Genomic DNA, 23,249 nt, shown 5'->3' on the forward strand with positions numbered 1-23,249 from the left:
TGTGAATATTAGCAGCTTGATTTTGTGATCACAAACATACTTCTTTTCGCTTTCTTTTCTGAAAAATTTGTTACACAATATTTAAAGAGTACACTCCATTTGTAGTTACTGCAAACTATTGGCTATATTCCCTGTGTATACAGTATATTCTGTAGCCTATCTTACACCTAGTAGGTTGTACCTTCCACTCCCTTACCCCTGTATTCCACTCCATTCCTACTGGTAACCATTAGTTTGTTCTCTGTGTCTGTAAGTCTGCTTCTTTTTGGTTATATTCACTAGTTTGTTGTATTTTTTTAGATTCCACATGTCATAATATCATATAGCATTTGTTTTTCTCTGACTTATTTCACTTACCACAGTTCAGTTCAGTTTAGTTCAGTCGCTCAGTCGTGTCTGACTCTTTGCGACCCCATGAATCGCAGCATGCCAGGCCTCCCTGTCCATCACCAACTCCCGGAGTTCACTCAGACTCATGTCCATCAAGTCAGTGATGCCATCCAGCCATCTCATCCTCTGTCGTCCCCTTCTCCTCCTGCCCCCAATCCCTCCCAGCATCAGAGTCTTTTCCAATGAGTCAACTCTTCACATGAGGTGGCCAAAGTATTGGAGTTTCAGCTTTAGCATCATTCCTTCCAAAGAAATCCCAGGGCTGATCTCCTTCAGAATGGACTGGTTGGATCTCCTTGCAGTCCAGGGAACTCTCAAGAGTCTTCTCCAACACCACAGTTCAAAAACATCAATTCTTCAGCACTCAGCCTTCTTCACAGTCCAACTCTCACATCCATACATGACCACAGGAAAAACCATAGCCTTGACTAGATGGACCTTTGTTGGCAAAGTAATGTCTCTGCTTTTGAATATGCTACCTAGGTTGCACAGTACCCTCCAAATCCATCCATGTTGTTACAAATGGCAAAATTTCAAATTTTTCTTTTTGATGATTTAGTAGATTTCAATTATATATATACATACACACACACATATGTATACATATATACACACACACATTACATCTTTATCCATTCATATTGATGGACACTTAGGTAGCTTTCATATCTTGACAATTATAAATAGTGCTGCTATGTATGTTTGTGTCTTATTGTACATCCATAATTATTCTGACTTGCAGATTTATTTTATGGTATGAACACATTAGTCTATCATATCAAATGAGTTTATAAATATATAATTCTTATGTGTCTTCTCCTAAATGTAATTTTCTCACCTTCCCAGGTGCCTGCATGAACATCACCCACAGCCAGTGTCAGATATTGCCCTACTACACCACGCTGACATCTCCCCTCTCCATTGTCAAAAGCATGGAAATGGAGAAGTTCCTCAAATTCTTCACGTACCTCCATCGCCTCGGTTGCTATCAACATATCATGCTTTTTGGCTGCAGCCTGGCCTTTCCCAAGTGCATCAGGGATGGTGCTGACAGGTATTTTGGAACCAAAAGCATTTAGTGATAAGAGTCAGTGGCAGCAGGAGTGTCTGAGAGTCATCTCAAGCTACCACCTTTTGTTTTGATTGTTGTTAAAGGAGGGAAAAAAAAATCCCACACCAGTCATAGCCAGTGGTAATTCTTTTGAAGTAGACATTTTTGGAAAATCTGGGATAATTTTATTTATGGCAAGAAATTATTCAGGCTGGTGGATGGAGGCCATCAGTCGTAGTAGTCAGAAAGTGTTTTGGTCTTCCAGCAGAAGACAGCACACTCAAAGCGTGATGGCAAAGAGAGGAATTTTGGAGGTGTGGGCAAGATTAAGAGAACAAGGGAGGGTCAAAGAGCAGACAGACCTGGAGAGGGCTGTGGGCAAGGGGTCTCCCAGTAAGTCAAATGCTGTCACTTAAGACCAAGGAGCATGGACACTGCCAGCCAGTTGTTCTTGCAGGGAGACAGAAGTGGGCATGAATGCCCTGACCTCACTCTCCTCCTGCCTTCTTGTCTTCTGGGGCCTCACACCAATTGAACTTGCCCACAACCACTGGGCAAGGGCAAGTAATTGATGTGAGCACAATAGATGAGATCCAAAATCTCATCCCAATATCATCAGCTCAGAAGTTCCAAATCTCATTTAAATCAGGTCTGGGTAAGACACTGGTGATTCTTATGGTCAACACTTGAACCCACAGCAGTTTGAGGAGGAGGACAAAGGATAGGAGCAGAGCGACAGAGGCTGTCCAGCATGATATCAAATAGGACTAGAAATAATTTTCTTTTGAGGGCCCTGCAGGAGAACATGTGAGTTAGATGTTTTGTAAGCTCATTTTTTTTTTAATGGAAATATATGGACATGTAACATTAGTTCTGGGTGTACCACCAGAAGCAATATACGTGTATGTTCTAAAGTGATCACAGCAGTAAGTCTAGTTAACATCCACCACTACACATAGTTAATAGCTTTTTTTTTTTCTGATGAGAACTTTTAAGATCTTTTCTCTTAACAACTTTCAGACATGCAATGTGGTATTATTAACCATAGTCTCCTTGCTTACATTACATCCCCATGACTTATTTATTTTATAACTAGAAGTTTATACCTTTGACTATGTTCCCCCATTTTTGAAATAATGTAATTTCAATATTATATTGAAATAGTGTAATTTCAATGGACTGCAGCCTACCAGGCTCCTCTGTCCATGGGATTTTCCAGGCAAGAGTACTGGAATAGGGTGCCATTGCCTTCTCCAATTATATTAAATAATTTTCTATAAAAGTAAATCAATATGTTATGGAATATTTGAAATAGTATACAGCTTTTTAAATTTCAAAGCATTGTTAAGTAAATAATCTTATATAACATCAATTATTTTCTGAATTAAAATGTTAGTAACTTGTCAGGGTAGTAATGAGAGAATGAATTGTATTTTTAAATTCAAATAGACTTTATGTTATTTGTACCAATTTAATGTATAAAGAATGTTTTGAGTATAACAAAGGTATTTATTATTTTAACTGGAAAAAGCCTACATTACCATAAAATAAAAACCAAGTAGAGAAGAAACAATAGATTCTAAATTGTAGAAGTAAGTATGCAAGCACTGTTAACAGACACAGTTTTCGGAAAAATGTTTCCTTGACAGACTCATTTGCAGAGAATGTTTGCATAATAGAGAAACTCTGTTAGGTCTTTCTTATGAGTCAAACTTTGGAATAGTGGCAGAGAACTATCTGTTATGTTCCTGCTGCTGCTAAGTCGCTTCAATCGTGTCCGACTCTGTGCAACCCCAGAGACGGCAGCCCACCAGCCTCCCCCGTCCCTGGGATTCTCCAGGCAAGAACACTGGACTGGGTTGCCATTTCCTTCTCCAATGCATGAAAGTTATGTTCCTAGAACAGTGGAATTATGATGTGGTGGTGGTTACTTTAATTTCCTAGGGTGACTGTAACAAATTACTACAGGCTGGGTGGCTTAAACAGAAATTTATTCTCTCACAGTTCTAGAAGCTAGAAGTCCAAAATCTGTTTGGGCTGTGCTCCCTCTGGGGGTTCCAGGCAGAGAATGCATTTCCTTTCTTTGCTGGTTTCCAGTGGTTTCAAGCATTCTTGACTTGTGGCCATGTCACTCCAGTCTCTGCCTCCATCTTCGCATTGCCGCCTTCTCTGTGTATCTGTGTTTGCCTTTTGAAGACACTTGTCACTGGACTTAGGGCTTACGCATGCAGATAAGCCAAGATAATCTCATCATCGCCAGGTTTTTACATCCACAAAGGCCCTTTTTTCCCAAATAAGGCCATATTCATAGATTGCCAAGGTTAAGACCTGGCCATGTCTTTTGGGGGCCACCATGGCTATGGTTTTTCCAGTGGTCATGTATGGATGTGAGAGTTGGACTGTGAAGAAAGCTGAGCGCCAAAGAATTGATGATTTTGAACTGTGGTGTTGGAGAAGACTCTTGAGAGTCCCTTGGACTGCAAGGAGATCCAACCAGTCCATTCTGATGGAGATCAGTCCTGGGTGTTCTTTGGAAGGACTGATGCTAAAGCTGAAACTCCAATACTTTGGCCACCTCATGTGAAGAGTTGACTCATTGGAAAAGACTCTGATGCTGGGAGGGATTGGGGGCAGGAGGAGAAGGGGACGACAGAGGATGAGATGGCTGGATGGCATCACTGACTTGATGGACATGAGTTTGGGTGAACTCTGGGAGTTGATGATGGACAGGGAGGCCTGGCGTGCTGTGATTCATGGGGTCGCAAAGAGTCGGACACGACTGCGTGACTGAACTGAACTGAACTGAACTTATTCGACACACAGGCTATAAGTTGTGTGTCTGAGCCTACTTGTCTGTAAAATGTAGATAATCATCGTGCTTTACAAAGTTCACGTGAGGATTAAATGACAGTGTGAGGCTTTTATGAAGAGCTCTGTAGAAGTCAGCAATAGCTCTCAGTGGATCAAAAAGAAGAGGCAGTATGATGACACTGAGAACACAGAGTATTTCTACTATATGCTCGATATTGAAGGATTGCAGAAAAAATGTAAGATATCGTATGAATGGAAAGAAAATTAGGTAGAATACTCAAGGCTGCTGGAGTTGGATTCTGTTTCTCCATAATTTCAACAATTTCACTTATATCTCTTTGCTTTAATTTCTCTATGGACTCATGAGTATGTAAATAAAGAAAGAGAGTACATTCAGCCTCCAGGAGACTCTTAAGCTCATTTTGATCATCTTTTTATGATAATTCAATCTCTACTCTCATCTAAATCAGTTGTAATATTCTAGTTAAGCAGCTCAGAGTCTGCAGGGCACTTTTAGGTAAAATTTGTTTTTCTCCTGACCTAGTTCATCCTGAGAAATACTCTCATATGAGAGTTTTCTATTTTCTCTGTTATTATGGATAATAATTTATAGTCAATTTTCAGGTATCTTTTGGGGACTTATCCTACTTTTTATAACACTTATTATTGTATTATATTTACTTTTCTAATTGTACTTTCAGACCAGTGTGCATGAGATCTGCAAGCTAAATGTAATAAACAAAATCAGTTCAGAAAGGTAAAACATACAAAATAATTCTTATACTATTATATATCAAATATTTTTCTTATATTTTACTATTTTGAATCATTTATTTTACTGATTTTCTCTACTATTCAAATAACGTGTGCTCAGTCACTCAGTCATGTCTGACTCTTTGCAGCCCCGTGGACTCTGTGAGGCTTTTCTGTCCATAGGATTCTCCAGGCAAGAATACCAGAGTGGGTAGCCATTCCCTTCTCCAGGGATTCAAAGAATAGAAAATTGCTTTTATGCTATCCTAGAGAAAAGAGATACTTAATAATATTTAGAATTAAGTTTAAAAAGATCTACTGTGATATGTAAGTAGTATATTTTTTAACCTGTCCCTTTAAGATCTCAACTATACTCAACTGTATTATATAGCAATGAACTTACTATATAACAATTAAACTTAACAGTTTAATTGAACAGTTTCATTAATAGTTTCATTTACTAAAGAATAAATGTGTGTATCAGGGACTATAATACAGGATAATTAAAGGATATCTTATAACACAGGATAATCCACAGTTATATTGATTCAATAAAATATATCTCAAGGTATAGAGATTTGGCTGATAAATGATTTAGGTAGCCCTAATATTATGTGGCTTAGAAGGAATAGCTTAAAAATATCAGAAAGTTGGTAGAGAGAAATGAGCAGTTCCTAGGCCAGGAGAATGACAGCTGTTTCTGGATGACTTTTGACACACTTTAAGTCTCTGTGTTTGGAAGAGGAAGCAGCCATTGCAGCCACATGCTTTTGATATATAACCATCACCCTTTCCTAAAGAGTTGAAATAATAGGCCTATGACTTTACAAAGCTGAAGCAGGGTTAATGGCCTGAAAGGTGCAGCCTTGGCTTTGTTTTTAGAAGACACCCAGGAGATCCTGCTAATCTTCATTACCCCACTTACACCTTCTAGTACTTTGCAGAGGGACGTTACTCATGAAATAAATTATTAACATTAAAAAATGGGATGTTTGCTATTGATTTTTTCCTCTGGAGTGTTGATTTGCCTCTCGGTTCTTAGCAGATATTTTTACATCTGTAGAAAGGAAATAATTCTTATTTACTGTTTATTTTGGCAGCTCGTATACCATATTCAAATGATACGGTGAAGATGTTCATGGTTCCTACCCAAGAGGCTAAGTCGCTCTAGTTGTGTCTGACTCTTTGCAACCCCACGGACTGTATAGCACTCCAAACTCCTCTGTCCCTGATGCTGGGAAAGGTTGACGGCAGAAGGCGACGAGAGCATCAGAGGATGAGATGACTATATGGCATCACTGATGCAATGGACATGAACTTGGGCAAACTTTGGGAGATGGTGAGGGACAGAGAGGCCTGGGGTGCTGCAGTCCATGGGGTCACAAGGAGTCGGACACGACTGGGTGACTGAACAACAAGGGTTTGTTTGTGTGTATCAAAAAGAATGATTTATACGCAGTGCTCATACATGCTCTGTATACTCTAGCACACAGTAAGTTCTCCATAAATAGTATTATTATTAAATAATAAGTAAATTATTATTTTTAACTATAAATAATGTTATTATTGATGTGGTAGTCAAAGATGGTATGTGAGTTTCTGGGAGGGTATAAACTTCTTCACCTCCTTCACAGATACAAAATTTGCATATTTTTCTCATTCTTTTCGTCTTCTAATTCATTTTCCTCTTAGCTGCCAAAGTGACGATTTAAAAACACAATTAGCACTATTGTATGTTATATGAAAGTTGTTAAGAAAGTAAATCCTAAGCGTTCTCATCACAAGGAATTTTTTCCTATTTATTTAATTTTGTATCTATATGAAATGATAGACGCTTGCTAAGTCTATTGTGGTAATCGTTAGCTGTATATCCTAAACTTATACAGTGCTGTATGTCAGTTGTGTCTAAATAAGACTGAAAGGGGAAAAAATAAAAACACAAATTAGGTGATGTCTCTACCCTTTCAAAGGTTTTCCCTTAGACTTAGATTACAAGCTCAACTTCCTGCTGTGGCTTTTGAAGACTTTCTTGCTTCTCTGGTGTCATCAACCCTACCACGGCTACACTGACCTTTCTCAAAAATGACAACCTTTTCCCAACTTCCTTTGCATGTACTTCTCCCTTCATCAGGTTGGATCTATCTCCTTGAACTATGTCCTCTGCTCAGAAGACGTCTCCACAGAGAAATCTCTGGTCACCCTTGGTGATTCTATTGTCTTTCACTGCAGCCTGGCTATGTCCCTTTTCACTTGTCTGTATATCCTCTGTCTAACTTTATAAGCTCCACAGTGGCAGAGAACTTATGACTTTCTGCATTGTAGTATAGCCAATGTCCAGAGCAGTGCCTAGCTTATAGTAGGCACTCAATAAATATTTGCTGGAATGAATGTATCAATAAATAAACTCTTCAATTCGTGAGCTCTCCTAAATGTCTAGGTCAACGGGAGTTCAAAGTACTTTGACAGTAGCTGGGGATTGCTTTTTATAATTGATATGTTCCTGAAAATTCATGCCTAAATCATTCTATATATGTTAAATAATTACAGTTTTAAGATGGCTGGATGGCATCACTGACTTCATGGACTTGAGTGTGAGTGGACTCCGGGACTTGGTGATGGACAGGGAGGCCTGGCGTGCTGCCATTCATGGGGTCGCAAAGAGTTGGACACAACTGAGCGACTGAACTCAACTGAATGGAACTGATGGTATTCCAAAAATGATTTAGTTTCCTTCTGAGTGAGCTTCACTTGGCAGAACAATTAGCTAAAATACATTAACTTGCTGTTCTTCATTGCTCTCAGAATCCCGGATCTAATAGATCAGGAAACACTAGATATACCTGAGGGTTGGCTTGGTGGTTCAGTGCTTTCCTTTTAATATTGACTCATATGCATCAGTTAAAAAAGACTTTAGGTCAACTGTAGTTGAAAATCTTAGACTTAAGGTTCTTTTATGGAGCAGAAACAAAACAATGATAAGTATGTCTAGAGAAAAATTACCAGAATAGTGCTTTTGAACTATGGTGTTGGAGAAGATTCTTGGGAGTCCCTTGGACTGCAAGAAGATCCAACCAGTCCATTCTGAAGGAGATCAGCCCTGGGATTTCTTTGAGGGAATGATGCTGAAGCTGAAACTCCAGTACTTTGGCCACCTCATGCGAAGAGTTAACTCATTAGAAAAGACTCTGATGCTGGGAGGGATTGGGGGCAGGAGGAGAAGGAGACGACAGAGGATGAGATGGCTGGATGGCATCACTGACTTGATGGACGTGAGTCTGAGTGAACTGTGGGAGTTGATGATAGACAGGGAAGCCTGGCATGCTGCGATTCATGGGGTCGCAAAGAGTCGGACACAACTGAGCGACTGAACTGAACTGAACTGAGTGATTCAGAATCTGTTTATGTGAAGAATAGTTGGGGCACCTGGTGGTGTGAGGGCCCTGAGTGTGCACCACAGCCACCCTCAAATGCTCCTGGGTCATGACCAGAAGAGCAGTTTTTCTCTATACTTCCACAGGGCAAAGAGAAAACCAAAACTGAAAGTCATAAAGGAGTAAAGTCTAACTTAGCTAAGAACTTCATGAGTACTAAAGTTGTCCTGTCATTGTGTTAGTCGCTCAGTCATGTCCAACTCTTTGCAACCTTATCGACTGTAGCCTTCCAGTCTCCTCTGTCCATGGAATTCTCCAGATAAGAATACCAGAGTGTGTAGCCATTCCCTTCTCCAAGGGCTTTTCCCAACTCAGGGACTGAACCCAGGTCTCCCACATTGCAGGCAGATTTTTGCCATCTGAGCCAGCAGGGAAGCCCTACTAAAGTTGTATATATATGGAAATGTTGTCTCAAGAAATGGTGAGTTGTTATTCAGTTCAGTTCAGTTCAGTTCAGTCGCTCAGTTGTATCCGACTCTTTGTGACCCCATGAATCACAGCATGCCAGGCCTCCCTGTCCATCACCAACTCCTGGAGTTTACTCAGAGTCACGTCCATCGAGTCAGTGATGCCATCCAGCCATCTCATCCTCTGCCGTCCCCGTCTCCTCCTGCCCCCAATCCCTCCCAGCATCAGAGTCTTTTCCAGTGAGTCAACTCTTCGCATGAGGTGGCCAAAGTACTGGAGTTTCAGCTTTAGCATCAGTCCTTCCAAAGAAATCCCAGGGCTGATCTCCTTCAGAATGGACTGGTTGGATCTCCTTGCAGTCCAAGGGACTCTCAAGAGTCTTCTCCAACACCACAGTTCAAAAGCATCAATTCTTTGGCACTCAGCCTTCTTCACAGTCCAACTCATATCCATATATGACCACAGGAAAAACCATAGCCTTGACTAGACGGACCTTTGTTGGCAAAGTAATGTCTCTGCTTTTGAATATGCTATCTAGGTTGATCATAACTTTCCTTCCAAGGAGTAAGCATCTTTTAATTTTATGGCTGCAGTCACCATCTGTAGTGATTTTGGAGCCCAAAAAAATAAAGTCAGCCACTGTTTCCACTGTTTCCCCATCTATTTCCCATGAAGTGATGGGACCGGATGCCATGATCTTAGTTTTCTGAATGTTGAGCTTTAAGCCAACTTTTTCACTCTCCACTTTCACTTTCATCAAGAGGCTTTTTAGTTCCTCTTCACTTTCTGCCATAAGGGTGGTGTCATCTACATATCTGAGGTTATTGATATTTCTCCCGGCAATCTTTATTCCAGCTTGTGCTTCTTCCAGCCCAGCGTTTCTCATGATGTACTCTGCATATAAGTTAAATAAGCAGGGTGACAATATAGAGCCTTGACGTACTCCTTTTCCTATCTGGAACCAGTCTGTAGTTCCATGTCCAGTTCTAACTGTTGCTTCCTGACCTGCATACAGATTTCTCAAGAGGCAGGTCAGGTGGTCTGGTATTCCCATCTCTTTCAGAATTTCCCACAGTTTATTGTGATCCACACAGTCAAAGGCTTTGGCATAGTCAATAAAGCAGAAACAGATGTTTTTCTGTAACTCTCTTGCTTTTTCCATGATCCAGCGGATGTTGGCAATTTGATCTCTGGTTCCTCTGCCTTTTCTAAAACCAGCTTGAGCATCAGGAAGTTCACAGTTCACGTAGTGCTGAAGCCTGACTTGGAAAATTTTGAGCATTACTTTACTAGCGTGTGAGATGAGTGCAATTGTGTGGTAGTTTGAGCATTCTTTGGCATTGCCTTTCATTGGGATTGAAATGAAAACTGACCTTTTCCAGTCCTGTGGCCACTGCTGAGTTTTCCAAATTTGCTGGCATATTGAGTGCAGCACTTTCACACCATCATCTTTCAGGATTTGAAATAGCTCAACTGGAATTCCATCACCTCCACTAGCTTTGTTTGTAGTGATGCTTTCTAAGGCCCACTTGACTTCACATTCCAGGATGTCTGGCTCTAGGTCAGTGATCACACCATCGTGATTATCTAGGTCGTGAAGATCTTTTTTGTACAGTTCTTCTGTGTATTCTTGCCACCTCTTCTTAATATTCTGCTTCTGTTAGGTCCATACCATTTCTGTCCTTTATTGTGCCCATCTTTGCATGAAATGTTCCCTTGGTATCTCTAATTTTCTTGACGAGATCTCTAGTCTTTCCCATTCTGTTGTTTTCCTCTATTTCTTTGCATTGATCGCTGAAGAAGGCTTTCTTATCTCTCCTTGCTATTCTTTGGAACTCTGCATTCAGATGCTCATATCTTTCCTTTTGTCCTTTGCTTTTCGCTTCTCTTCTTTTCACACCTATTTGTAAGGCCTCCCCAGACAGCCATTTTGCTTTTTTGCATTTCTTTTCCATGGGGACGTTCTTGCTCCCTGTCTCCTGTACAATGTCACGAACCTCAGTCCATAGTTCATCAGGCACTCTATCTATCAGATCTAGACCCTTAAATCTATTTCTCACTTCCACTGTATAATCATAAGGGATTTGATTTAGGTCATAGCTGAATGGTCTAGTGGTTTTCCCTACTTTCTTCAATTTAAGTCTGAATTTGGTAATAAGGAGTTCATGATCTGAGCCACAGTCAGCTCCTGGTCTTGTTTTTGCTGACTGTTTAGAGCTTCTCCATCTTTGGCTGCAACGAATATAATCAATCTGATTTCGGTGTTGACCATCTGTTGATGTCCATGTGTAGAGTCTTCTCTTGTGTTGTTGGAAGAGGGTGTTTGCTATGACCAGTGCATTTTCTTGGCAAAACTCTACCAACTGATGAGGACTTAGTGGAGTCACTGTGACAAGGACTCTAGCATCTTATGGTTAATTAGTTTCTTGTGGATGGGTTCAACAGTGGCTCATGGTTCTAATTCAAGGAACTCTAAAAACCTATGAAAAAAGATGAAAAAAATTAAATTTACCATGATTTTTTTCAGGGGCACTTTTATATTTGCTTTGAGAGTAATAGACAATTCAGTTGGGGGGCCTTGTGGGGGTTGTGTTGACATTCGATGGATCCAGTAGCTGCAAATGTCTTTAGAAAGGATGAGCTGAGTTACCTGCAGGACTTCTCTTTTGCCCAGTGGGGCTTGTATGCTGGAACCCTGCTAGGCAAAGGCCTCTTTCTCTCTGCTGTAACTGTCAGGTTCGCCCCTAAATAAATGTCAAAGAAATACTTTCAGTGTATCACCTTGGGGAAATTTTAAATTATCTGCTGGAAACACCTCTGTGTCTTGATTGGCTTGGCTCTTGCTCAGAGCTGAAAGGTTTATGGTAGAAAGTAGAACTTTTGACTCTAGGTATTTAATTTATTGACAGAAGATATATTAATATATCTTTTGTTACCTGAATGTGATCACCAGAGATGTTTCAATATTCACTTACATAACAAGTCACCGGCCATAGAAATTAGTTTCTGCAAAAAGCTCCCAGTCAATATTGTGTTACGATCTGCCTGCTTTTCACCCTGAATTCTGTGTTTTGCTTCTAAAATCACGATTGGAATTCTGTGTTGCTATCTTCTACTCACCTTGTGTTCATCTTTTAAGCTTTTGGTTTTGCTAAAATCCTGGTAGCTAAATAAAAGTTCTAGGCATATTTTGTTTCAGCCACTCTAGAGGAGAAAAAAAAGTGTTGACAGAAACAAGAGGTATTTAAGATTTCTGTTTTTGGAAGACACAGTTGACTCACTTTTTATCAGTGCCCTAGGCTTCCTTTTTAGAAGTAGCAGAGTTCCCTAGAATAATGAGTCGATACTCTAGCCCCATTATTTAAAGTTACAGTAAAAGTTTCCTGTCATTTCAAATACACAGATAAAGTTGTCCTGTTTTAACTCTATCCATTTACTAAAGACAGCCAAATCACCAAGATAGCCTCTAGGTGAATAGTCAAGACAGGCACCAAAGTTGATATAGGAATGAGTTTTCAAAAATATTTGCTATACTGGAATTACAAAACCTCTTCTCCACCATCCAATTTATATTCAAAATTGCTACTACTGCATGACATTAAATTACTACAACATTGTTGAGTTTGATTTCTACTGCTAATCTTTTAGTAAAAAAAGCAACAGATTTGTTTGTATAATGTAATTTTAGAAGGCTTACTGTAGTCTTAAAGACATGATTTTGTAAGAAAGCATGTGCCACTCGCCTATGGAAATGTGACCCTGAAATAATCTTAAAAGCCAATCGAAAAGTATGGTTGAAACAATTTTTGAAGAATTCATAAATCAGGTAGTCTGCATAAACTTACTTTTTTTTTTACTGCTAATTTGATTATTAGAGATTTTTGTCTATGTCCCAAGAATTTGAATTGTGTCACATTTGAGAATAAATGGAAACATGACAGAAATAAAGTTTTTTCATGATTATATTTTTAAAGAATTTTTATGGGTCAGTAGTCAAAGAAAAAAGAGGTTTTGTTGCTAATACCAAGTAAAAATTCAGAAAGTCATCTGCCACTTATTTCCCTGATTTTATCTGCTAACTAGGAAACAGCAGTCTTTTCAGCTGCAGCTGTGCTGTCTACCTGGCTGTTTAGGTGGTCAGTTGTATCACAGGTCACTTCTCAACATCAGGCAACATGGCAATTGCTTAATGCCATTACACATAAAACATCAAATGATAAGTAAGGTTCCATTTTATGTGCCAGAATGGCTCAAAGTATGGATAATAGTCAGATAACTCGTATTATTTTTGCTTTACAAAGACACAAAGCTGTTGAATGAGGACACAGGAGCTCAAATCTCCCTGAAAATGCCTTGTCAAATTACTGACAAAGTCTCAAGCACACATATTTCATCAGACTCAGTGGAGTAGTTTGTTTACTTTTGTCCTCAATAACTCAAGGGAATTATATGGATGTGACTAGAATTTAGATTTAGTGATAGTGATTCACTGCATTCAAAAATCTCTATATCAGGCATCACCTCGTGATGTGCAAAAAAATCAAAACAGCTGCAAAAAATAATTGAATGATTGAAAATTTCTTTTGTAACTTGTTAATTCTCTATCCCATGGGCTCTGGTAAGTATGTCAAGTATTAATGAGAATCAGGATCGTGTTGTGTAGAAGGTTATGGAATTTTATACTCTCTTTTAGGGGTGTTTGTATGGTTTTACATTATTCACACTTGTCTTAATTCGAGCTGTGTTTATCTGTCGGCATTTCCTGAAGTTCTCTATTTTAAAAGTGACATTTTACTATTGATATATAAGCAAGGCACTTATCCCCTGGAGAAGGAAATGGCAACCCACTCCAGTGTTCTTGCCTGGAAAATCCCATGGACAGGTAAGCTACATGGGCTACAGTCCATGGGGTCACAAAGTGTTGGACACAACTGAGTGACTTCACTTTCTTTTCATCCATAGAAGTTTTACTGCCATTTGCCCTTACATGGGAATTATTTCAGGATCCAACCACATAGAATTTGGGGGCAGTAGGGGAGGAGGAAACATGCGAGCAAGGAGAGAGCGAGCTTTTGTACAAACCATTAAGTTGGGAGTTAGGTAGTGGTGATTCTGCTCCCAACTTTGCTACTGACAGCTTTGTTCCAAGAGGCCACCAAATTATTCTCTGCATGTGATTCTTTTACTTCGCAAACAAATATTTTTGGAGTGCTTACTGTATAGTGTATTTGGCAGCAAACAAAATATACAAGATCCTTGACTTCATGAGCCATATGTTATATTGGAGGAAGATCAGCAATGAGCAAATAAATATATTAAAATTTTTTTAAAAATAATACTATGTCAGGTACAGATATACTATTGATTAAATGCAATAGAAAAAATAAAAAAAGAAGTGGAGAGCTTTGGAGAGTGTCGGTATGATGGCAAGGGGTTAGATTTTAAGTAAAGTGTCATTCAGGAAAATCTCACTGAGAAAAGGATGTGGAAACCCAGGATCCATGAAGATATGGGAATCCAGGAAGTGAGGAGAGCCAGATATCCTGAGTCCTGTGATAAGTGCCCCAAATGAGAAAGAGGGCATGATGGAAACAATCCTGAAAGCAGATACTGTTGGCAAGGATGCAAGTGTTGGGGTGTAGATATAAGGGAGAGTTGGAGGGTCTTGCCAGGCACGTGTAGAGCTTGGGAGCTCCCTTTCAGCTTCTGACAGTTTTTTCAACAAGGATGTTAGGAAAGTTATTAATATATTCCTTTAGCAAGCATTTATTGGCACCTACAATGTACTAGGTACATTGTTAGATGCTGAGGATACTTTGATGAATAAAACACAGTTTTGCCTTCAAGGGACTCAGCCTAATAAGGGACCAGACATGAAAACAATTACATTAATGTCCAATGCAATCAGTTTAAAAAGGTGTGTGTTATGGGGACAACACAGAGGGTCTCTTTCCATTAGGCAGTATTAGGGAAGGCTGCTCCAAGGGAGGAAGTAATAGCTGAATTATATTTTGGAGGATAAACAGAAGTTTGCCATGTGGACAAGGTGGAAAAAGAGAGCAGCCTAAATCTATTTTGTATTAGGGGAACTACAACTAGCTTAATTTTATGAGAACAAAAAATAAGAGAATAAATGGATGTGAGGGAGGTTGGGGAAGTAAAATTAGTGATACTTAGTAATCAATTGCATATGAATGGTGAGGGTGAAGCAAAGGTTTGTAGGCTTGGGGACTTGGGTAGACAGTATTACCACCAAGAAAGTCATTTATCTCAAAGGAAGACTTGTGGCTATGGTGGTGGTGGGAGATAGCAGGGTGTTGTTGACATAATGTCTTCATCTGGTTCAACAAGTGCATGACCATAATTTTCCTTTCAGTGGAGATAAAAGCAGCTTTCTTTCTGGAGGAGATGATGTGATTTGTACTATCATCCAGTGCTATGCTGGTAAATTGGCTCCCTGAAAAACAAAACTATTATTTGTAGCATTTGCTGATTTCTGTGGTGTAAAGATTCCTACTAGATTTCAAGCTAATAATAGTTGAACAGTCTCCTCGCACAGCACTAATTTTGTCCCCTGAGAGGTATTTGTTGAGCTCCCCTTGGTGTGAGGCATGCAGCCGCGTGCTGGCTCTTTCTCCTGTATTTCTCTTTATTAACTTCCCACCCTCCTCCAGCCCACTCTTCCCCACAGGTTAGTTTTAACAGTAGGTCTGCTTTCTAGCTTCTGGTGGCTCAGAGAGGCAGTGCTGATCCCCTCATTTCTTCTTTACCTGGTTACACAGTTTGGAATTGCCTGCCTCACTGTGAAGGGCTGTGGCTCCTATCAGGCCGCCTTCTGCACACAGCTCTCTCCGAGTTCCAGTAACTGCTACTTTACCTTTTCCCTTGAATCTGGGATGCCAGCAGCAACCTGTCCCCACAGGTTGCACTACCCCTAGTTGGTTTTTTGAAACCTTTCCAGCATCTTGGTAAACGGGCCTTTCGTTAAATGCTCTGCAGTGACCCTACCTGAGCAAGCTGTTTATTTCATGCTGGAACTATGATTATTGCAAATGAAAAATAAGACACAGTCCTGGATTTTTAAGAATTTCAGACTAATGCGACCAAAAAATACCTTGACTTCTCCCATGAGCTCTCTTCTGGTGTGAGACAGTGATACCCATAAACGTTCACCAGCATGGTTTTCCATGCCCATGCCTAGTGAAGCTGGGAAGCAAGGGAACCTCTTTCCTGCTCCCATTATGCCCCACCTAAGCCATACATCTCATGAGGTCACTTGAGGCCACCAGAGATCTAGACGGAGGAAGCTGGTGCCATTGGTCCGTCAGAGAGAGAAAAGAGCCATCTGTTGTTATTTGTGTTTTCTGGCAGTGCTGATGAATTCATGCTCCTGTGTGATTTGTGAGTTTATACCCCTGTGTTATCTGTGGACTCGTGTTTATGAGATGAGGTCACCTGGGTGAGATTCTGGAGCACTGGGCTGGCATTATAGTACTGGCTATGAGATCTTTTTAGGTTTCAGTTTTCTCATAATTAAAAGGAGGAAATAGTAGCTTTTCTTGCAAGATCATCAGTCCTTAACATTCTCTTCATAACTAAGGTCTGCAGCTCTGGGAGCTCCCTATGACTATGACCTTGTGAGTGCTATTTACTGAACAACTTGTTCTGGCTTCAGTTCAGTTCAGTTGCTCAGTTGTGTCCGACTCTTTGCAACCCCGTGAACCGCAGCGTGCCAGGCCCCCCTGTCCATCATCAACTCCCAGAGTCCACCCAAACCCATGTCCATTGAGTCAGTGATGCCATCCAACCATCTCATCCTCTGTCGTCCCCTTCTCCTCCTGCCCTCAATCTTTCCCAGCATCAGGGTCTTTTCAAATGAGTCAGCTCTTCGCATCAGGTGGCCGAAGTATTGATTTCAGCTTCAACATCAGTCCTTCCAATGAACACCCAGGACTGATCTCCTTTAGGATGGACTGGTTGGATCTCCTTGCAGTCCAAGGGACTCTCAAGAGTCTTCTCCAACACCACAGTTCAAAAGCATCAACTCTTCAGCACTCAGCTTCTTTATAGTCCAACTCTCACATCCATACATGACCACTGGAAAAACCATAGCTAGATGACTGGATGGACCTTTGTTGGCAAAGTAGTGTCTCTGCTTTTTAATATACTGTCTAGGTTGGTCATTACCAGAGACAAATTTAGGAATTAAAAAAAAAAAGGTTGTATAAATCTCATCAGTGAATAGTACATCTAACTCAATAGCATGTCTCTTACCAAGTGATATATCAAAGAGAAATATTTTAGTTACCTATTGCTGCATAGCAGATTACCATAGACTTTGCAGCTTAAAACAGCACACATCTATTATCTAACAGATTCTGTAATTTGGAACCTGAGAGTACCTTAGGTCCTTTGTCTCAGGATGTGTCATATGGGTACAAGTCATGGTATTGGCCAGGGCTGGGGTCTTGTCTGACGGCTTGCCTAGGAAAGGATCCACTTCCAGGCTCCTGTGATTGTTGGAAGAATTTCAATTCCTTAAGGGTGGAGGGTCCCAGTTCCTGGCTGGCTATTGGCCAGAGGACAACCTCAGGTCCTTGCCAGTAAGCCCATCGGATATGGCAACTTGCTTCAACAGAACTAGTGAGGAAGAGAGTCTGCTAGCAAGATAGAAGTCACAGTCCTATGTACCCTAATGACGCAAGTGACATCCCATTACCTCCTACTGATTGTAAGTAGGTCACTAGCCAGCTCACATTCAAGGGGAGGGATTATACAGAGCATAAACAGTATGAGGTAGAGGTCACTGGGGGCCATCTTAAACTCAGCCTTTCACAAGAACTGCTCCTCCACCATGGGAAAAGAGTTTTAAATCCTGAGCTTTTCTGATACACTCAAAAGTTAGTTTATTTGTCAGAAGTAAAAAGTGACAATGAAATGCAGTGTGGGATCCTAAATGAAGATCTTGGTGATATTTGAATTGGGTCTTTACTTGAGGTAAAGATATTGTATGGTGTTAATTTCTTGGTTCAGATAATAGTACTGTAGTTGTGTAAGGTGTTTGCTTTGGGGGAGCCTGGATAAAGGCCATATGGAAACTTTCTGTGTTATTTTTAAAACTTTTCTGTAAGTCTCTAAAAGTAGTTTAAAGTAAAAAGTTAAATATTAGATAAAATTAGCTACAGGAATATGTTGTACAACATGGGGAATATAGCAAATATTTTATAGCTGTAAATCAAGCACCATGTGCTTAGTTGCTCAGTCATGTCCGACTCTTTGGGACCCCATGGACTGTAGCCCGCCAGGCTCCTCTGTCCATGGGGATTCTCCAGGGAAGAATACTGGAGTGCCCTCCTCCGGGGGGTCTTCCCAACACAAGGACTGAACCCAAGTCTCCTGCATTGCAGGCAGATTCTTTACCATCTGAGTCACCAGGGAAGCCCATAAATCAAATATAACCTTTAAAAGTTTTGAATCTCTATATTGTACACCTGTAACCTATATAATATTGTACATGAGCCATATTTCAAAAAAAACCTAAAAAGTTAGAAAAAAGTGATTTATAAAACCTAAAAATCCTTTAGCTATTATATAAGCCTACAATGTGGCTATAGCTTATTCAATAATTTTAACTTTATGTCTTTATCAGAGCTATTTTTGTAAAAATCTGTAAATTTGTGGGTGGGGAAATGGGGAGATGTTGGTCAAAGGGTACTATATATATATATATATATATATATATATATATATATATATAAATTGTAAATACAGGAAATTTAGTAGATAAATTTGCTTAAAATTGTATAGGTAAAGTCTATAATTTTTTGTATTAACAGAGAGATAATTTGAGTAGTATTCCTAATGGAAATCCCCTAAAAACTTCATTATTAATATATAGTAGAAGTATTTATATTTGTATGTATTTGTTTCAACAAAATTACAGAGGTAAGAATTTTCTGCTTAAGCCTTAGTTGAAATGTTTTAAGGGGATTTTGCACAACATGAAATACCCTTCAAATGTCCATTTAAAATAATCACCTTTTCTAAAATAGTGTCCTGATAGCCAAATCTGACTCCTTCCCTGTTCTGAGCACTGTTTTCAGATGTCAGTCTGCTTGTTGCTTGGATATCAGCACTTATATTCCAAAATAGTGTGGTCTGTCTCAACACACTGTTCCATGTGATGAAAAGCAAAATGCTTCAACCCCTTGTAGGCACTTGAATTTCATGCAAAGCAAGAACAAATGGCTCCTCATTTTGCTCAGTGTTTGAAAGGGCTGCTAGTTATTAATACCCCATCACTATTTCACATGTCCTCATCTGGCAATTTAAAGCCTATGGGTCTTGGTTGGTTACACCTCTTAAGAGAGCTATTTGGAAACACTCTAGACATTTTTCTTAGGCCCTATTTTTAGAATGGAAGGCCTAATGGTATTTTAATGTCTCTATATATTCCCAGATCAAGTCTCGAGAAAAAAAAAAATATCTGTTACCTTTTGAAATTTAGCAAAGCTGGTGGGATTATCACCACTCCTCTGAGAAGTATTGTGTTATAAAGAGTGAATTTTGATTCACAGAATGTCAGTGGTAAAAGGACTATGAAAAATCAGCTCTTCCAAATCCCTCACTTTTCAAATGATGAAACTGAGTCTTGTATGAATGAACTGTTGGCCAAAGATCAGATAGTGAGGCGTGGGCAACATGAAAAGTTCAGAGGGGTAGCTTGTGATTTCCTGCAGAAAATAACTCAGATGAGGGTCAATGACAAGAAGTGAGCTTCTGAGTTATAGACTCAGCTTTAGAGTGAAAATGGTCTGCTGGACCCCTGTGTGAACCTTCATCGCCTTTACCATAGAAGGTTCTGAATGAAGATGTGGAGTGATCAAAGAATATGTGGGCTCAGAACTGAGGAAAGGTCCAAGAAACACCTGGGAGAGTTGGGCCCCAAGTGCTACTCAGCCTCACAGTGATCTTCCCCCCATGACAATGTGGGATGACTTTTCCCTCTGTAAGTGGCACCTGGAATTCCATCAGAGATTCCTTTGGTCCAGCAAGCAATCTTCTAATGATGCCAAAAACCTCTGGAGGGTGAAGTGTCCATCTATTATTATGTACTACTCTGTGTTATTTTCATCTCTTTTCTTCTTTGAAAGTCTCATTTCAATCAGCTCACTTGGGGAATGTAGCTTTGATGGTAGGAAGGGGAAAAATGTTTAGCAGCAAGTATGGTGTTGGAGAAGACTCTTGAGAGTCCCTTGGACTGCAAGGAGATCCAACCAGTCCATTCTGAAGGAGATCAGCCCTGGGATTTCTTTGGAAGGAATGATGCTAAAGCTGAAACTCCAGTACTTTGGCCACCTGATGCGAAGAGTTGACTCATTGGAAAAGATTCTGATGCTGGGAGGGATTGGGGGCAGGAGGAGAAGGGGACAACAGAGGATGAGATGGCTGGATGGCATCACTGACTCAATGGACGTGAGTCTGAGTGAACTCCGGGAGTTGGTGATGGACAGGGAGGCCTGGCGTGCTGCCATTCATGGGGTCGCAAAGAGTCTGAGTGACTGAACTGAACTGAACTGAACTGATACCTTCCCAGGTGGTGCTAATGGTAAAGAATCTGCCTGTCAAGCAGAAGACACAACTTTCATTCCTGAGTTGGGAAGATCCCCTGGAGGAGAAAATGGCAACCCACTCCAGTTTTCTTGCCTGTAGGATCCCATGGACAGAGAAGCCTGGTGGGCTACAGTCCTTGGGGTCACAAAGAGTTGGACATGACCAAGTGACTAAAACAATGATGGTCTGGTGGAGGGGGCTTTCCAGGTGGGGTGCTGGAGTGGGGTGGGCAGGATGGTGTCAGGACATTGAAACACAGGTCAGGGACTAGGAAGCAAAGGAAGAATGCTGAAACCAAACCAAGCTTGCTGTGTAGCTCTATTGTGGGCTCTTACACCTGGGAAAGAAAGAGAAAAGCCTTCACCCTGTCCTAGTGTTTCTTAGCCCCTTTGGCAAATACTGATTGATTGGAGATTAAGTAGAAGTTTGTAGAGTGATGGGAGAACCCAACCACTGTGTATATGGTTGGTTCACTGGGAAAGTGCATACCAGGTTTTGAATTAACCTTGAGTTATGCTTTTGGGACATACATTCCTAAAGTAAGGACTCATGTGTAATAGAGTAGTTAATAGTCCTTGAATCGGTTGGCTTGGGTTTGAATGCTGGCTGGGACACTCACTAACTCAGTGATCTTGGAAGAATCTCATATATTTTCTGTGCTTCAGTTTCTTTATTTGTAGAGTAGAGATGACAGTAATGGTATTGCTGGTGTAGTACTGTAGTGAGAAATGAGTTAATGTGTATATAGCACTTAGAGCCTAGCAAAGTAGAAGCAATTGCATGGGAATTCTGTGTTCCCCACACTCCTCAACCACGTTTCTCGGTTTTATTTGAGAAAATATGTAAGGTCTCTGGAATAAGATCTAGGAAAGAAAATCTTCTCAAAAATGTTATTTAAGCAGAATTTTCAGTTCTATGAATATCTAATTTATTTCCTGAATGGCAATCAGGTGTCTCCTTTCCACTGAGATACTTGCTTGGACTAATTCATATTTTATGTCTAAAGCTAATTCTTTCAAATGCAAAACTTCTTCTTACATCTTCACTAACAAATTTGGATACATGTTAATATAGTTATGTGAATATTAGGATTCTAAAATTTACTTAATTTTAAGACAAGTTTCTGAGAAGGACAAAAATGTTTGTATCTAAATGTAATTGTTGAGTACTCTTTTCCCACATTTTTATGTATAACAAGGTCTCACTCTCAAGATCCTTTCATAGACTTGATCCTTTCTGTTTTAACTCAGTGGCTGGCACATCCCTTTATGTTCCAGTGATCTATAGATGAATGAGTGGGGAATTATAAGTGTATTTGTTGGATCAAGGAGTTCTTAAAGCCAAATTATTAGGTCCTTATGTGAGAATAAATGATACGGGATGGTAGATAGGGCATGAGTTGAATGTTAAAAATCTGGATTCTCTTCCCACTTCATCTGTTACAAAGCTGTATGTCTCAGAATCTCCCTAGACTTCCCTCAAATGAAGGATTTGAATGAGGTGTTGATTAAGATTTCTTACAAATCTGATACTATATGATTCTGAAATTTCTTATTGACCCTGCATTTTTGAAGTGTGTGCTTTGCTTTGACTGACATATATATTTTCTTTCCTTGTTTTCATAAAAATCATTTGAGATGCCTTTGCCAGATGACCAGCTAGGGTGAGAGGTGCAACCCATAGCTGCAAAGTAGAAAAAGCTGCCTGGATCTGCAGGAGAACAAGTCCATGACCTTGACATTGTAGCGTCCCCATCCCCAGACACAGGAACTCGGATCCAGCAGTGTTTGATTGCATGTCAGATGAATAAAGACAAACTCCAAAGCATCATTACCTTACTGCTAGTGGACAATTGTTTGTGTTTTGCTATTTTGCAGAAGATAGCATAGAAATGAAAAGATAAATTACTGTACAAGGTTTCAGAGTTGCCATTTGTTTGTGTAATATTTTCTTTTCTAAGGAGACAGTGTAGGTTAAGGAACAGCTTTCTCTCTGTCTGCCTCTCAGAGATAATTTGAATTTCTCAGAGGTTTGATAAAGAAATGAGATTAACCTATTTTGTGATCTACTCTGCCTTTTCATTTTGGGGACATTCATTTTCATGTTAATTTTTTCCTTATGGCAGTAAGTAGAGTGGTTTTTTTTTTTTTGGTTGACAGGTTTACTTAACACAAGAAATCTCAAAAAAAAAATCATTTTGGATAAATCCTTCTACAAGAGAGAGTTAGATGATCTGTTATGGAACTAGTTTATTCCCTCTAGAATCATGACAGTGAGGTGGCTAAAATGCTTGTTACAGGGTTGAAGGTTGTTGTTGACAATTCAAATTGTTGATTATAGTAAATATAAATTAAGGTATTATTGTAGCATGGGTGGCTAACTTTTCTTTAGTTTAATTATTATTTTGAGAAACAGTCTGTAAAAACATTAATTTCCACCTTTCTCTTTTCTTCTAGTCATGGACTCCTGCCTTGTAGATCCTTCTGTGAGTCTGCAAAAGAGGGCTGTGAGTCAGTCCTGGGAATGGTGAATGCCTCCTGGCCCGATTTCCTCAAATGTTCACAGTTTAGAAACCAAAGTGAAAACAGCAATGTCAGCAGGATTTGCTTCTCACCACAGCAGGAAAACGAAAAGCAATGTAGGTGTCTGCATTTTGTTGCATTTTTTAAAGTTTTTATTGAAATTCATGCTAGGAAATACACAAATAACGCATTTAGTACAATAAATTTTAATAAAGTGACCAGACTCATGTAACCAGCACCCAGATCAAGAAATAGAATAGTAACAGCAAC

At 39.8% G+C, this 23,249-nt stretch overlaps 1 protein-coding gene across 5 annotated transcripts in view; it reads left to right on the forward strand.

The window, feature by feature from the left end:
- The window catches only part of CORIN (corin, serine peptidase), a 313,930-nt gene that overhangs the window by 112,178 nt on the left and 178,503 nt on the right, over positions 1-23,249 (forward strand). For all 5 annotated transcript variants that reach the window (XM_086405903.1, XM_086405908.1, XM_086405907.1 and 2 more), the window contains exons 4-5: positions 1,237-1,444; positions 22,914-23,095. In XM_086405903.1, the coding sequence (XP_086262029.1) occupies positions 1,237-1,444; positions 22,914-23,095 (390 nt within the window). The remainder of the gene's footprint in view (positions 1-1,236; positions 1,445-22,913; positions 23,096-23,249) is intronic.

Source organism: Bos grunniens, chromosome 6 (assembly GCF_055505025.1).
Source record: "Bos grunniens cultivar Pamir isolate PY7600 chromosome 6, Bosgru_T2T1.0, whole genome shotgun sequence".
Classification (NCBI taxonomy): domain Eukaryota; kingdom Metazoa; phylum Chordata; class Mammalia; order Artiodactyla; family Bovidae; genus Bos; species Bos grunniens.